The sequence below is a fragment of the Psittacula echo genome (genome assembly GCF_963264785.1).
Source record: "Psittacula echo genome assembly, chromosome: 5".
Classification (NCBI taxonomy): Eukaryota; Metazoa; Chordata; class Aves; order Psittaciformes; family Psittacidae; genus Psittacula; species Psittacula echo.
Genome location: NC_137739.1, coordinates 5,956,291 through 5,974,803, shown reverse-complemented (window position 1 = coordinate 5,974,803; position 18,513 = coordinate 5,956,291). Strand labels below are relative to the sequence as shown.

The following is an 18,513-nucleotide window of genomic DNA, read 5'->3' as shown; positions in this document are numbered from 1 at the left end:
GCAAACTGGTGGGTACAGAGAGAGAAAACAAGATGATGCACTTTTACACAGTAAGTTGCAACTACTGGAATATGCCGCATGAAGTCTAACATTCCTTACTTTGTCTTAAATGCCCAAAGATTAGCTAACTAAAATGAAAATCCTTTCCTGTGGGGTCAAAAATGAAGCCAGTGTCAGTACCAAGGCCAGATCCTGAGCAAATTCAATTGAGTTTTGGCCTTGCAGTTTTTCCTGCAGCTCGATTTCTTGTGAAACCCAAAACTATGTCCTTTGTTTCCTTTGCAATTATGTTACCATAAAAGCTGAATGTTGCTAAGTTATTCTGAGAGTCTCTGCAAGGACAGTAAGCACGGTTAGTTGGCTCATGGTATAAAAGTTATTGAGAAGATAATAAAGACCTTCAGAGTGCCAGAACTAAATTCAAATATTCAGCTCTGCAAAAGGCCTAATGGGACTAGAAGGTAACGCTGGAAACCTCTGGTGGAAGAGCTCAAAATGTAATTATTTCTTAACCTCCTGGAACTACGGAGTGGGCTTTCTGCAGATGCTCAAGTGGTTCCACTGTCTCTAACAGTCACAAAGTACCTATCCTTCAGCAGATTAAGCTTCAAATCTCTCTTGTAAGACAAGGTCAAAATTTGACTTTCACTTTCCTTCATTCTTGAGATTTCTCCCAAGTATTTAAGAAGAGATAAACTGTAGAAGTTAGAATTTCATGGCCTTCAGATTTCCAGGAAATATAAAGATAAATCAAAGCAGCAGAAGGAAGTCAGAAGAAGCAAGTCTGTCATGCTCCATGGCTGCAGCTGTCTGAAGAGAATAGCACAGTACATCACTTTCAGGCACAGAACCAAAGCAAAGTGGAGAGCACTGCTGCTACTTGATTACTGAGAAATTTTCTAGATTCCTCCCCCCAGTGCTTCAGTATTACACATGGGACATAATTTAGAAATCAGATCAGCTATATTTCAAAAGAGATGGGGAAATCACCGGTATGAAGAAATACAAAAGGCCAACCAGTTAACTACAGTTGTGAGGTTTTACGTGTGTGGTTTAAGTTTGTGCTTTTTCTTTTTAATTATTCTCACTCTTCAGTTTGAGCACTTTCGTACAAACTTGAAACCTTCTTAGTGGTTCATACTAAAGATCAGGTGAACAGAAACAAACGCTCTACTGCAAGCATTTAACACGCATTTCCGCAATTAAGGAGACAGTATTTTCTCCCAACACCTATCGTTTTTGAGATTTTTCACTCCATTTTCCTTAAGATTGTTCACAATCTATTTTTAGGCTTCAAAATTATATTGATTCTTAACTTGCTTCAGAGATTTCCACCAGTTCTGCCCATCAATGCCTTCCTACAGAGTAAACTTCAGCTCAGAGGTTAGAACACAGCCAGAGTTCTGACCAGCCAACTTTTCCCCTCCTGCAAGAGTACCTGTAACAAAAACTAACTTCCCTGGGTGCATGAGGCCTTCCTGGAGTGAAATCTCTCAAAAAATAACCTTTTCTAGAAAGCAAGAGGCTCTGTCTTTAAAAGGCGACAAAGAACACCACTGAATCAAAACATAACTCCACGGGGTTTATATAAATGAAATCATAATTACGTAAGATTATATACACACTTAATCAAAGCCACTTTGATAAGTCAACTTTTCTAATTAAAACCAGTATTAGAATTCCAATTTTGAGGAGAGATTAGAAATATCAGAAATATGAAGTAGTGTCAGAGGTAACAACCATAAATGAATTGTCAAACAGTATTAAGACACTCACTTATCTATAATGAACACTGCTTAAAAACATTAATGCAACTTTATGAACTTTTACCAATTTAAAGTTACTTTCACTTTAAGAGTAACATCACTACAATCCTTTTATGGGAAATGCATTATGTACAACTAAATATATCACTCTTGTTACCAGTATGACTGTACAGAAACTTCTGTACGGGAGAACTCTGCTGTCCTGTCTTTGCCTGATGTGCCGTCTACATAACACTGCTTGTACAGACCAGCTTTGCATACAACGGAGCAAAGTAAAACCACCAAACCCTAACCTAACACAAAACTGAAATCCTTGTGAGTAAAAAAGGTTCTTTTCTCTCAGGAAACAACATTCTACACTGTTGTAAAACTGCCTGTATGTTTAACTTCTTCCAGTACTAAGGACCATACTTAATCAGATGTTCAAAATTCATTAGGAATAGTGAGTCTATTATCTTGCTCTTCTTTAGCACATATTATGTTCTCTTACAAAGGTTTTTGGCTTAAAAAAGGATCCTCCAAACATTTATATGGTAGCAGAATTATTGTATCAACATACCATAGAGTCATTACAGCTAACAGCCTGTGCATATTACTCTTAAAATTCCCTATTTTCAGGAATTTATAACTCAGCTGTAAAAAATATTCCTTGCTAAAACTTTATCAATAGGTTTATAATGCACTGGTAATAATTTTCTCAAATTTAAGCATGCAGAAAATCATTTTTCAGAGTTTTATGCAACAGTTATATCTAAAAATGACAGTGTTATTAATGATAAAGATGCTTTAGCATGAAAGCAGCTTGTTCATAACAGTTCTTAAGCATTCACATTGATTCTATATGAGCTCCTCAGTACAGACTGCTGTTACAAAAGGCTTTTTTTTTTCATACCAGAAAGGAAGCAAAACTAAAAACAAAGAAGGAATGTGGCTCTTGCTTCATATTGTGATTATCTTTGCACTTTCCTCAGTATTCAGCGCGAGCCCTGAGACTGTGAGCTGAGTTCAGACAAAATTCCCACCCGTGCAACAGCACAGAGAAGTTATTTTGTGGCTGTAGCTGCAACCCACACACTGGAGCTGTCCTTACCCTTTTTTGGCAGGATAGTGAGGAAAAGTGGCTCCACCTAATCCCAGAGCCAACTCCTTCCTCGCCCGCCAAACGGCCAACTCCCCCATCTATTCTACAGGCAACATGAGCGCGCTGAATCCTGGCTGCTGTCTACAGAGCTGAGCCACAGTGAAGTCTGGCTTGCATCAGGGGAGGAAAAGGGAGTAGTGGTGAGGGCAGGAACCAGACAAAAAAATGAAAGGGTAGATTTCTCTGGCTAAAAATATTATGCAAGTTGGCTTAAAATTAACATAGGAATGTAAAATCCACCAAAAATATACTACAGCTGTTCTGAACAAATGGTTCATACTCCTGACTGCACATAATATTTAATACAGAAATTACAAACTGTACCTTAAAACCTGTTTCACCTTCCTTTTCCATTTCAGATTCAAACTCCATTGAACGGGAAATACGCACGGTGTGGGAGGGAAGGATGGCTTCTCACAACACGACCTGGATCAGCTACCCAAGCAAGAACTTGGCTTTCAACTCACCAGAAGAAATCGAAGCCTTCATAGCTTCTCAAAACATCATATCAAGACTTATGCACTGCTACATCGCTTTTTTTGTACCAACAGGATTAATAGCTGGCATATGTATTTTGATCATTTTCATAAAGAATCATGTGCAGCACAAAGTCATAGAAAACTTAGACTTGCTTCTTCTAGACTTCACCATCAGCAATATTATAATGATTCCTTTATCATTTACTGTTATCACTAGACCTGACTATTTAAAAGCAACTCACCTTGTGTGTAATGTACTGTCATTTTTTTTCAACTTCAGTTATTTCAATTCTCAGTATGCTTTCTTGCTGACACTTCTCATACTATTACTGAAGAGATTTCCACCAAGGACTGCTCTCAGCAAAGCAACTCAAAGACCCATATTGTGTGTTGGATTTGTACTTATATACGCCTTCTGCTTGTCACTGACTGAGGCAGTACTGGTTGGCACAGATAACTACCACTTGCAAACAGACTGCCAGTTAGATCCATTATTTGCATGGCCTGAATATGAGATCATTAAATTCACCTTTGGATTTGCAATCCCATCGTTTCTTCAGATATTCTGTTTTACTGTTCTCTTCGCAAAAGCAGCACCTGCTGAAGCTCCAGCCTTACAACAGCACATTCGTGCTTACCCTGCTGCGTATATTATAAGCATAACGATATTTATATGCCATCTCTTTTACAACCTTATGCTTCTCTTCAGGACAACATTCAAATTACAGAAGAGCATTGGAACTCCAAAGAATGAGCTTGTGATGAATATTGCAGAAATAGTGCTGTTCTGTGAGAGCTGTGCTAGTTTGGTACTTATACTTTGTTTTCATAAACCATGCAAGGATGAAATACTTAAAGTCATCCAGAACTGCCGAAGGAAGAACACTGCCAACAATCACCTGGAAATACCAGTAATAGTTACAACCCATGAAAGTGGGTCTCAGTAATACCCTGTTGTTCTGAAGAACTGTCAATCCATTTTACTTTTGAGTTTATTTGTGGGTTTTGGTTCATTTTTTCACTTCTTCAAAAAAGGGTAATTGTTCCTTCTTTAGAAACCAAACTTGAACTGTCTTACAGCTAGCAGTTCTGAACTAAAAAAAAAGATTCTTAGTGCTAGTATTAGCAGTGATCTATGAGCAAACATGTAAGGTCTGAGGTTTTTCTGCATATACATATATATGCAAGTTATATATATATATATATATATTTAAATCGCCTACAGTGTTACTTCAAAACCAAGTAGTAAGAAAAGTACTGCTGCCATAGAAGTGTGCTTTTGTAATATTACCACTGCCCCGGCAAAGTTGCAAGCAAAAACACAGCAGAAAGCAACTTTGAACAAAGGTAAAAATCTTCAGCCAAAGTGTTTTCTCAGGTGTGCTGCTGCTTCTAATTTCTTAGCCTACAAACTAATTATAACACTGGTAAATTCCAGCAGCAGCAGCGAAGTATGGCTTAAGAATCCATTATAACCCTGAAAGAGCATGTAATACTATAAGTCTACTGTAGCACTTGATTATATATATACACACATACACACAAACTAAGCATTTCTTCCCTTTTTCCATTTTCCTCTTATACTTTTATTGGAGCCCTTAAGGTTTTTGTCTGAATTTGTGTGCCAAAAAAAAAAAGTAAATTTCAAATTAGTGGAAAGGCTGGTCCATAAAGGAAAGCTTCAGCTCCTTTGTGAGGCACTGAACTGGAAAGATCAACAGGATGGCTAATTAAAACTCTGCGCAAGAATGAAAGCTTTTTGTTAATGTATTCTAAGCTTCAACTCTGCATTAAGACTTAGAGCAATTATTGATTTAAGCCATTCTTGATGAGTTCATTCAGAAGTATGAAGATGCCTTGAAAGAGTCACACAATAATATACTAACTAAAAGAACAGGAGAAAAGCCAGCCCAGAACAGTAGAAGTGAGGCATGTTTGAAACTGGGCAGAACCCAAGTTTCAAACTGAAATCAGGGCTCTGCTAGAGACAAGACAGGAGCATAATACATTTAGTTTAGAATTCCTGGGTAAATGGTGCAAAATGGGGAAGAAAATCTGAATCAGCAAATAAACCAGCTGTAGTATAGGAGTTCAGTTGTAGCCCTGCAGAATCAGCAGCCAATGCGGACCGAGATGTAGGTGCAAAGTTTTAAACGCTTGCTTTGAGCACATTGTTACTGTAACTGAATTTGGTCAGGAGCGTCTTAGACATTCGGTTTTTTTTAGACATCAGCTTTTCCTCTCATAGAGCTGGAGGGAACCGAAACAACAGGGAAGTTCGAAAATTGTGCTAGGGCATGTAGTGACGGGAAAAGGGGGAATGGCTTTAAACTGACAGAGGGGAGGTTGCGATTAGACATTAGGAAACAATTCTTCACTAGCAGGGTGATGAGACAATAGAACAAAAGTTGTCCAGAGAGGCTGCGGGTGCCCCACCTTCCAGGACAACCCTTTTCTGGGCAGAAGTGGAAGGTGTCCCCGCCAGTGGCAGGGGGTTGGAACTAGATGATCTTTAAGGTCCCTTCCAACCCAAACCAGTCTGTGATTCTATAATTCTATAAAGATGTAGACTTAAATTGCAAAGTTATAAAAATACAGTGGTGTGATGGTGAAAGCTCAAGTGACCTGACGGGTTCTGAGAAAAGCCACTTTTATGCTTAAATATGTGCCTTTGCTTGACACCCAGATGCTAATGGAAGTGACAGATTTGGTTTAGCAGTTGTATGCTTGAAAGGTCTTCCCGACAGGGTCCAGATTTGTGTGGAGAGTTGGTGCGTATCAGCACGGACTGCCTGAGCCAGAGAGAAAGTGAGCGCTGATCAGTCAAGAGGAACATCTTCCATAAAACAATAACTAAGTGTATAAATGGAAGAATTATATTTGTTCAACAGTAATACAGTTTCTAGACCCAGTATTTAGATATATGGATCTAGTCTTAGACATCCAAGTCCTGAAAGACCATGACTGCATCACATGCAAATAAAGGGCAATACGTAGTCTTCGGTCAGCTATGACCATGAGAACCAATGTTTCTGTGAGATGCAAAAATCAACTGGTAAGATGTCTGCACTGTATTATGTCAGCCTGTTTTCCTGTTCAATTTTGTTCTGCTGCCAGCATGAACAGATGGCTAATTAAAGGACACTACATATAAACAGACCATTATAGAACCTGGTCAGAAAGGAAGTATGTAGATAATCATCTCTTTGAATACAAGACCCAATTTCGTACTTCTGAAAGGATTTCTCAGCTGGCATCAGAGATTTTGTTTTGCACCTGAGAAGGAGGAGATTAAATAACAGGGACCAAATATCAGCCCTGCAGAAAGAAGTCTGAGGAGATGACTTCCAAGAGCTGTACATCAGTGAAAAAGCTGACAGACTGAGTGAAAGAGTATGTCACAAGATGCAAGCTGTTTATCACAATTCAGATGAACATCACAGTTTCAGCTGCGCCATACATAAGTAGGTTGTTTTCCAGTGTGGCAATTATGCTCAAAGGATTCTACTTTATTCACTGCTTCTATATATTTTATATTTGAGGATGAAAGAATAAATATTGTGCTGTTTCTGAGTCCTGAGTTACTGTTAAAGGTGCCTAAAAGAAAACCTAGTAAATGTTGGCTTTAGTTAATGTTGGCTGGGACCTGGAAACTGGTCTAACTATGAGTGAATCTGTAAGGAACCTGAAGGTTCAACACAGGTGGAAGGATGATGCTTCATGATACTCTCAGCAAGGAACACAGCTGAAGCAGAACCATAACCAAATGTCTCAAAGTAATAAAACCAGTAGGGCCTTACTGTCAGATCTAGGATTTGGGAACAAGTATATCTTGTCAAGAATGACCAAGACTGTGTAATCCTGGATATAGCTCCTGGCTGCAGTCTGTGAGATGCGACTGAATGTACTCTGGCCTCTTCCCTGTCCATGTCTACTGTCATGGGGAAAAGAGCATTTTCTGGATGGCCAGTTATATTGTCATAAAGAAATCTCTATGCACAATGAAAAGACTTTGAATAGGAGAAATCAACAGTAAACAGTAGAGAAGAGGTGGAAAAATGCATTAAAATAATTCAAATAGTTATAAATTAACTTACAGTAGTGCATAAATGTTTTCCTAAATCATTCTTGATAAAGTTACACAGAGCTTACATTAAAATTCAGGACAATGAATGTACAGTCCTAGCGAAAACCTACTTGTACCCAACTAGATGAACACAAATACCCCTATGTGCAATAGAGTAAGGAATAGAAACAGTCCCCAAAAGGCATTCTAAAACAACCTGACACAAGGGGAAAAAAGAGCAGCTTTGACTAAGATTAAAAGTAATAATTTTAAATTACTAATAATTTTAAGTGTATTTTAAGAACAAAATAAAATTCCCCTGGTCTGAGAGCTTAATTTCCCCTACACCAGCAACAGCTTTGCTGAACGCTTACTACTTCCAGGCTTCCCTTAATTTTGAACAGTATGTTCCAAAAGAAAAAGAGCATATATTTTTATAGGCACGATGTCAAAATTAACTGAAGGAATACACTGGAAAATTCAAAGAAGACTATCTTACTTCTGCACTGGTAATACTCCTTTTTTTGTAAGACTTTGGCCTGCTTTTGAATAGACCTTTCCATCCAGTAAAAGAAACGAGCTGGCTGCTGAAGTTTAAGCATGAATTTCTGAGTTGGTAACATTTTGGAAAAGAACATGTAGAGACTCATCTTGCTAAACCAGCTGACTCAAATCTGCTCTTATCCCACTGCAAAACAACATCTGAGCTAAAGAGAGATTGGATTTGCACACTTGAATCAAAACTTGAGCTGCTACGCCCATGTATTACTAAGCCCTAGTTACATTCTAATTTCAAATGTACAAACCCTGAAAGGGCTACAGCATTATTTATCTTGATTTTGAGGTAGTTGCAGACATTTTGGGGTAGGGTGAAAGCTAAAGCAATTCAGCCAAAATAAGTACTCTATATAACGTTTACACTACACATGTGTGACAAATTCTCACTAACTGACTACAATTAAAGAATGCATTTCACCTCCATGCAGGTACAAGCGCCCTGCAAAGGGCTGCCAGACTGCACAACCAAAGTGAAAACCATTGATGCTTTGCAGATTGTATTTCTTCATCATATCTGGGTAGAGCCTGAAGTCATGTGATGAATCACCTTTCACTTGATAACATTTTGTGGTCCAGTTTTATAAAATCTTTATATTATCCCCAAGAGACTTGCAATATACACTTTAAGAAAAATAAAAACTTTTTACCAAAATAGTTTGCAGGGCACTGTCCCTGCCAAAGAAAAGGCTGAACTTCTAAAACTTATTTTTAGTAAGAAAAATGCATTCTCTGAGTTACTGGCAACTGAAATGCCTAAACACAAAATCCACCCTAGCCAAGGTTTGCTGCAGGCATGGAACACAATTCCAAGTCAAACTAAGTTTGATTATTTGCAAGAAAGGGAAAATTACTGAGAACCGACAGGATAAAGTGTGAGGCTGCTCTACAACAGCGTAATGGACGCAACCAGATGTCATTCAGTGGCTGAAAAAAGTCACAGTCAGTATCCATGTAACAGAAAGATGAGAGAGAATTCGGAGGATGAGATCCATCTACTCATAAAACTTCATGAACATTATGACAGCATCTCTATTTTCTCTGTACTCACACCTCACACTTTCTTCCTCCTCAGCTGTCACCTTTTTGCAACACAACAGCAGGCCCATATGTTGAAGTCTGCTAAATTATATAGCATATCTTTTGCTATACCCACTTTTAGGCTCTTGGTGCATCTAAGTACATCATGGACAATTAGTGTTCCTTAAAGACTCCACAGTCATAGACATGTTGAGATCTATACAGAAGTTGTCTACTACAGATTTAAAAATAAACCTTAATTTCCTTTATTTAAGGAAAATCTTAAATGTTGGATTACTGAGGTCTGACATTATACAAATGCTATCACATCAGTGCATTTCACACGCTTTAGCAACAAACAAGGTAAGGTATGACAGGCAGAACCATAATGCTTAATACTGTCACAGCTGTGAATCAGAATGGATCATTAAGGCACTCCCTATGAAGTCCTATGGAGTATCAGCAATTGACAGGGAAAGAAGAAGAGTTCAATGTTCAGCAACTGCTGAAATGAGTTTTAAGCATTTTATGGAATATGGAAGTGATGAACAGTGAGATTAAAATAGATTAATCAGTAACAATAATTTGACTGCATAAACAAGACCCTGAATATGTTGTCATCTGGTTTAGGAAACAGGATTCAGACGATTCACATCATCTCATATTTAGTGAAAAACACTAGTTACAATATAGTAATACTCGACTTGGCCTCTTACGCTTCACAGTTCTCCTAGCAGGAAAAGCAACTGCTTCATGGGTCTCTCAGAAGAGAATTTCCTAGCAATTCTAGAAATATGGCAGTGACATATTTGTTATCATGAATTCAAACCAGAAAAATAGCACTCAGAATATTACATTTTAATAGCAAATCAGCTGATACTCACAGATAGAAAACCAAAGACAGAGAGACCAGCTGATTATCAAATCCAGGCCACCAAAATTACAAACAGCTAACACCCAGAAGCTAACATTATGAATAAGGAAAGTAAAAAATCCTTCTGGCCCTTACAAGATCAGTAAAAGCTCTGAAGGATGGAATTAAGTACAGCAAAACCACATGATCAGCAAACAACAACAGCTCTTTATAACCCTGTTCTTCAGGACAACAAAAAATTAAGATCTTCAAAGCTGGTATCACAAGATTTTTTTCTAACAGCACAATTATTCCAGTATACAACGCAAACATATTCGTATACTTCTCAAAGTAAAACACTTGAGGCTCCCGTCCTTATAACCCTGCAGAAAGATACTCCAGAAAACCATTCCAGGGAAAGCTGTGTGTCCAGCACTAATCTTTGCAAGGTTTCTTTTGACTAAATGATAATTATCCCAAACCTATTTGTAAAGAGCCATCATGTAAGAGCATCTTAAAAAACATGTTTAGTAACACAGCAAAAATCCTGTGTTCCTATGCAAAGCACATTACAAAAAGCCAGTAAATCATGTATTTGCCTCAATAGCACTAGAAGGCAAAGTGCCTTCTACTCCCAAAGCCACTTGTGTAAGGAACTTTTGCTTCACTTTCCTATAGATGAGATCTTTAGTAATCTAAAGATATTTGGCCACTGTAATAGATGTAACACATCCATTACACTGACCTGTTAATTGTTTACCCCACACTTCTGAAACTGTAATATTGTCTTCTTGAAATCCTAAATGCTGAAATCCAATTTATCTTATTCCTGTAGCAGCAGAACAATGCATCAATGTACAGCACATCCATTTCAGCATATCCATTTATGGCACTTAACATTCAGGAATCGGATCAGTGTCATCCTAAAAAGCAATTTACAGAAATTATTTCTTTTATGAGAAAGGTTTAACTTTCTTCCTGTTCTAAGAATCCTGGCCACCAGCAGGTGGTGTTTCTGGAAATGTCAAGTAGTTTTTTCCCCCCTACAGATGAAATGCTAAACTCCACCTGCAACACTGGTGGGTTTATGCAAGGCTGAGGCTCCACATTCTCTGCAAAATAGGCTCATTTTATCCATGTGATTTTTCAGCTGAGCAATCCTAAGAACCATGAGGATGATGATGTATACCTGAAAATTTAAATACAAATAGGCAAAATGGGATCAACTTGAAGGTAGGAAAACTGGAATTTATATTGTCAGTTTAGCAAACAACCCTTCGCAGCTGCTAGATTACTCTCAATAGAATATTCCTCTTTGGACTGTCCAGGGGTTTTTAAAATCGTAGTGAATATAACAGTAATTATTGCTTTATATCTACGTAAAACATGCTTATTTATGATTGGCAAATAAATCTCTTCATTATCAATCAGCTGAGCTGTAGGTTTAAATGAACTATATAACCTTTAAAAATGCGAGAGGCAGAGGAGGATGAAATGGACATTAGGTACAATAAAATGGGCAAATACAAGAGAAAAGATGCTGGACCAGTCCTAGTAAAAAAGAAACCAGCAGAAACAGGGTTAATTCTAGCCTTATAAGGCTGTTCAGCAGTACTTCAACTGCACACAAATTAGAACAACCCTGGGAATCTATAAAGCTTGTTTTATTGCCAAGGACATGCAGCAAGATCTGCATTTTGCTGCTGTAAACTATCCTTTATTTAAGACATTTTAAACCAGAATAGACTTTTATATGATGTTTTTTACTGCTGCATCATCAACAGGTGGCATTCGCTGCAGCTTTACACACCTAAATGCAAGTTCTTCCCGACACGACTGTTGAAGTTGGCACATCCATTAAGCGTGTACCCGAGCAAGAAACAGCCTTCTGTTGACCGGAGGAAAATCAGCTCTGCAGAAATGGAATTAAGGTAAAATAAAAGTGTTTCACAGTACATGGTTACCTGCAATGCTTGTAATTGCTTGGCTTTTGGTGGCCTTTCAGGTGTAATTAAAATCTGACCACAGACCAACCTTTTAAAATCAACTGCTTAGACTGTTAACTTGTCTTGCATTTAAAGCAGTTTTACTGCCTCATTCAAAAATAAAAGGATGTTACATAAAAAACAACAGATAACATCTGACTCCCATCGCTGCTTGAAACAAACACCAAGCTTTCTTCAAATAAGTGTAATTTCATATGGATATTTTAACGTAAAGATTCACATTATGATGATGATTTAAAGCATAGCAACGGCTACAGTGTACTTATGCCTGTTTCATTAAGAAATAAAAGCTTTGGAACTGATAACCTTTATTTCTTTAAGTGTCTGCTAGCTACTTCTGTTAATATGAATATATTTAAGCAAGCTTGGAGCTGTATTTCTGCCTGAAAATATTCTACACTCCTGCTCCATTAGTGGTCTGCTCCTTTTTCTCCCCCAGATTGTAAATTGGCAGGAACTGAGTCATTAAAATGGGGAAATATGCACGAATTTTACTAGTAAACAATTTAACTTCTTTAATTATGTTTTAGTGTAATTAAAATCAAGGGTTTGGGAGTCAGAGGAAGATTAAAGCAATTCACAATATTTAAAATTTCACACACAGTACCCTGAGTTATAATTTTATCGCTGTTTTATTTGTTTGGGGTGTCTTTTGTTTGTTTTATATAAACTTCCAGCAATCCTTTAAGTCCATACCATTCACTGCATACAAGTAAACAAATCAGATAACTGGTATTTTCCATTCCTATCTGGAAGTCAGTGCAACGTAATTAATCCCAAAGAAAAGCAAATTGGGTATAATAGTGTTGGTGTAAATCAATATGCTGCTTGTATTACCTTCATTTCCAAGACTTGACTTTCCTTCCTACTGAAAGCAGGAGGAACCAACTGCTTTTTATCTGTTGCCTTCTCAGACACAGACTGCTACTCAATAGTCTTACAAGATGATAATGAAATAAATATATACACACACGCAAATATATAAATATAGATAAGGTTTTTTCCTCTGTTGACTAAACTCACTCATCTAATTTTCTCTATTTTTACATTTTCCAATACTGAGAGTACACAAAATTTTTACAGCTCTACCCTCATGACATACTATAATCTAGAGCAAAATGAAATAATTTTAACTAAACCTTTGTATATATATTCAAACATGATGTTTTCTACAACGTCAGCTGCGTATGTTAAGTTAGCAGAAGCCTATGGCACATAGTACAATGCTGGATTATGAGATTAATCATTCTCCATTTACAAATTGCAGGTCCAAGGATGTTCATTGATTATTAAAAGAAAACAAATGGAGCTAAAACTCTGCCTTCCAGCCTGCATGAAGAAACACCATTGATGAAAAGCTTTTGTTAAAGAGACCCAAGTACCATAATGGTAAAAAGATTCCTACATGATCTTAAGGCATACAGGAACTGCAAATTCTCTCATTTGCAATGTATATAGTGTCCTGTAAAAAAAAAACTTAAGAAATTTACTATATGTACTGTTATATTTCAGTCTGTGTTAACTAATGTGACTTCTAAAGAATTTTAATTTCCTATATGAAAGTGTACATCTTTTTTCAATCCAATCAAAATGCTTACCTTGAACTTGGTTGAAAACAACCAAAAACCCGATATTTTTGGCATTATCACCAAACTGTGAGTACTAGTATCTTTTCTGCAGATATTTCAACCATGGAAACTTACTCTGCCTCATTATCACCCATTATATGTAATGGCACAATTTTTAACCTAAATGGATCACATTTGTGTAATGAAAGCTTATCTTCTAGATTAGCTGATAAATCAGAACACCAACAATATGTTATTGGTCTTTTCTTATCATGTCTTTACACAATATTTCTTTTTCCCATTGGTTTTGTAGGAAACATTCTGATACTGGTTGTCAACATAAGCTTTCGTGAAAAAATGACTATTCCAGACCTTTACTTCATAAACCTTGCAGTAGCTGATCTCATTTTAGTTGCTGATTCTCTTATTGAGGTTTTTAATCTTGATGAAAAGTATTATGATATCACTATTATTTGTACCTTTATGTCTTTGTTCCTTCAGATCAACATGTATAGCAGCATTTTCTTTCTGACATGGATGAGTTTTGACAGATACATAGCACTGGCAAAAGTAATGAGGTCCAACATATTTCGCACTATGCAACACGCTAGAATAAGCTGTGGTCTCATATGGATGGCATCTATTTCTGCAGCACTAGTTCCATTTACAGCTGTGCATTTACAACACACCGGAGAGGTCTATTTTTGTTTTGCAGATGTAAAAGAAATCCAATGGCTAGAAATAACCTTGGGGTTTATTATCCCCTTTGTGATCATCGGTCTTTGTTACTCACTAATTGTTCGAGTTCTTATAAAAGCCCACAAGCACAGGAGTCTTCGTCTGCGGCGACAGAAGGCTCTTCGAATGATTTTTGTTGTTGTCTTGGTTTTCTTTATCTGCTGGCTACCTGAAAACGTCTTCATTAGTGTTCAACTTCTTCAAAAGAAAAGCGAGCCTGTGTCTTCAAGCAGCCCATCCTTCAGACATGATTATCCTTTAACAGGACATATTGTGAACCTAGCAGCTTTTTCTAATAGCTGTTTGAACCCTTTAATTTACAGTTTTCTAGGGGAAACCTTCAGAGACAAACTGCGACTGTACATTGAACAGAAAACAAAAATGTCAACATTGCATCGCTTTTGTCAGGCTGCCTTCACGTCTGTCATTCCTGACAGTAATGAGCAATCAGAAGTGTGATTTAGGAGTAGCTGTATAAAACATATGACTGTGAAGCTGTGCAAACAGTGAACAAAATGCTTGCTACTAACAGAAAAAAGTGCATTTGTGTGTGTGTATACATATTAGTATCACTCTACTGAGTATTGAAGCTTTATATTCAAAATGTTTTTACGACAAGACTTAAATGTAGAAGCATATGTTTTAGTCAGATTTAATTATGAACAGGATTATTAAAAGCTGAGCACTGAAGGAGCTTTATTTTATATTATATATGTATGAACAACAATATAGAGGAAAATTTTATCAAGTTACAAAGACTCCAGATGTAACCCACTGATCAGAGATGCTACTTTGCTGGTGTATATAAAGTACTTTCACCGAAATAATGAAGCTGCCATAGCAGTGGGGAAAAAATCATTACAACTTATTGACATGGAGATGCAGAAAACATTGATTTTTTTATCCAAGTATGTTAAGATAAATTACTTTGCTTAGAAGAACTACAGAGTACTATTGTCACTGTATTCTAGCATGTCTTCCATGATGAGCTTTCTCTAAATCTTAATATAATCTAGCACAGTGGTTAGTTTTCGTCTCATAAATGTAATCTACTGTTTACAACAGCACTTGATCAAAACTGAAATCATCTATAACTATATTGCTCATCTCAAAGAATTTCACAGAAGCAAAATGTAATGCTTCATTCTACCTTTTAAGGATTGCCCAAGACAATCTTTCCCAGGACAGACATAATTGGGCCTTTCGCCAGAAAGACCAGTGCGCATATACCTACATTCATATCTGCCTTCAGATTTAAATGCAAGTTACACAGATCTCTTTACATTTAGCAGCCTATTTTGATTGCCAGGACAAACTGCTGTGGCTTTAAAGTTTCCTTCTTGCAAAAGAGTATAAAAAATGCTTATGAAAACGACAGAAGCCCAAGTTTTCAGAAAGGGAGAATTTATGCAGTGGGGAGTGTGATTAGTTATTATCAGATCTGCACTTTGTGCAACCTTCATCCCATCTCCAGAAACTACTGGTCTTTCAAGATTTTAAGATGCATGTTGGTTGCTTTGTTCATCTGAAGATTAATTATACTAAGAAAACAAAGGTTAGCACCATGTACTTGAAAATGATAGGTTTTAATTTCTGCTAGAAAATAACTTGGGTTTCAATCTGACTGATGTTTAGCACAAGTTACTGCTGAACTTGTTCAAAGGAAGCTATAAAGTTGCTAGAGATTAGCATGCAAGATCATTAAAACGTCACCTGCTGCATCTCTGAAGCGAACAAACTCATTTCACTTCTGTGCTCATTGAGTTAAGCACCAGAACTCTGCAGAATAAGATGCTTTGTTCTATTTTCAAATGTCATATATGAATTAATTAGCACATTAATGGGTTTTAAAGAATTTTTAAAGATACACACAAAACAATAACTAAAGTTACTAAGCAATAAAAAAAAAAAAACAACAAACCAACAGTGAAAACAATGATTCCACTCATATTTCTCACGAAATATTTAGAGCTTCCTAGTGGAAGCTTTGGCCACAAAAGACCTGACCTATAAACAGAAAGGCCACAAGACGATGACTGAATTTGAAACAGATAGCTAAGATATTCCTGCAAGTGAAACAGGAAGTGGAGGGTGGAGTTTGTGGCAAGTGCTGATTATTGGCAAGTGACTGCTAATCACAGTCTAAGGAAAAACGTCATTTAGTCACATCTTCCCTGTGGAACACCAAACAGATCTTCTCCTAAGAAAGGTGCAAGCAATGTCAGGCCTTCTCTGAATAGAACTAATCACCAAACACTTAGCAAGAAATTCACAGCACCTTGCTCCATCACACATCTTCCTCATTATGTTCACTTTAGAATTAGCCACAATTACTCATGTCCTAGTGACTGCCAATGTACATTAATCACACCTTGAAAGATGGCTATTTTAGACAACACAGAACTGAAGGAATGGATAATTCTCTTGGCAATACAATTCTGTGAAGTCAGACACATCTTCAGAGATAACAGATGTATTAGGTTTGTGTCATCTTGACACTTGCCATGAATAAATAACGTACCTGGGGTACAGAAATACACTTTCCCAGTTGTAGTTGTTGCTTATTTTGCTTTTATAGGAGTAAACTTCTTTCCCCTCCTCCTTCCTTCCAATAAAGGAATCTGGGTTTTGATCAAGGCTACAGTAGAAGCCCTTTCATCACCACTGTAGGTAACAAACCAAGAAAGTGGTTTTGCTCAGACGCTTATGATAATAAACAGACAATAACAGCAAATACCTGCTCATGCATACTATGAAATAGTTTGTTTCTACATGATCATATGCAATAATGTCCTGCTATCAGTGAAAAGTAAAGAACAGATTACTGTAGTATGAAGAAAACAGTATTTACTCAAGCTGAAATGACCTATTGCATATTTAAAACCAAATTACAAATCTAAGCTACCTGATGAGTTTCCTGATGTCAGTATTTTGGTACAGGCTTATGAACTGTGCCTGAAATGGCTAAACAGACTACTTCCTTCAAATAAAAGGTACTCTCCCAAGTGAAAAAAATTGCACACTTCTTCCCAAAAATTTAGGGTTTTTTTTAACAGCAACTATGTACAAAGTGGCATTTACAGAAATGCCATACAACTTTCATGTATTTGTATGTAGAACATGCTTTCTGCAGCTTATCACCTTCCAGTAACTCATTACCATGGCTTACCCATGAACCAAAAAGACCTGTGCTTTACATAGCTTTCTTTAAAATTAAAAAGCGTGATGAACATTTAAGAAAACCTTTTCTGAAGTGTAGGGAAAGAGGGAATTGGAGTAAGAATTTTGATATAACTTTTTCACTTTTCTCTCTGGTGTCTCACAAATTGTCTAAGGAAAAGATTCCATAGGCCTCCCTAAAATGCTACAGTGATAAAAACTATGAAGTTTAAAAACCTGTTTATCACAGATGCTTACAATCTGTACTGTAATAGTCTATGTCAAGTCTCCAGACAAGAAAAGACTAATATTAAGGAAAGCACACAGAGAAAAAGAAAAAAATGAAGAAATAAAATTAAAGAATCCCTCAAACCACTAACTGCTTTTGAAAATAACACCTTAACCCAAAAAGGTCTTGAATGCACAAAGTATTACTGAGTATCTAGAAACAAAATCAATTCAAGCTGCACAAACCAGCACCAGTCTGAACCTGATGTGATTGAAAGCAATGGTCTTCATTCACCTGTAACAAAATGTATGAGAAAAATACTTATCTGAGACCATTTAAAGAGATGCTGTAACTCTGTATCCTTCTAACAGTGTTGGGAGACACACTAAATACTGACTGCAGACACAACACATTCACATCTAAAAAAAACCCCACAGTCTGCCTAAAGTTAAAGCTTGATCCGTTTGTGAGAAGTGCTCCACGACGATGTGAGGGCATGTGAAAGGGATTTTGAATCAATGAGTCAGGCAGTCCCAAGTTCTCTGCAAGACTTTGACGTAATACAGACAACACGTGAGAGAAGTCACTCCTCTCTTCTCCACAGAAAATGAGAACACTGGCATTTGGAACAGCCAATCCACCAATTCCAAAAGACAAGATAAGCTATAAAATAAGTAACAAAATTTAACAAATCAGAATTCTTCAAACATTGTTTTCTTCAGTACTGTTTCTAGTAAATGAAAAAGATACAGATTCATCTTCCATTTCCCCAATGTAATCTGACATTTCTATTATTAATCAAAAATGGCTTATCTGGCATAGAAAATCCATTCTAAATTTGCAAAGATGCAAGCTCAAAAAAACATTGAGCACAAAGTTTTAACAAGGAAATGCTTTTAGAATTTCAGACTAAATATCTGTGTTTTAAACAGA

The 18,513-nt window shown here is 36.9% G+C and overlaps 1 protein-coding gene across 1 annotated transcript; it reads left to right on the top strand.

Moving 5' to 3' along the window:
• Nucleotides 1-13,405: 13,405 nt before the first annotated feature.
• On the top strand, nt 13,406-14,651 carry GPER1 (G protein-coupled estrogen receptor 1; the record flags this gene model as incomplete). The annotated part of the gene is made up of 1 exon (XM_080617852.1): nt 13,406-14,651. The coding sequence occupies exon 1, from the start codon at nt 13,578-13,580 to the stop codon at nt 14,649-14,651; it is 1,074 nt and encodes a 357-aa protein (XP_080473978.1). The 5' UTR covers nt 13,406-13,577.
• Between the last annotated feature and the right edge of the window lie 3,862 nt (nt 14,652-18,513).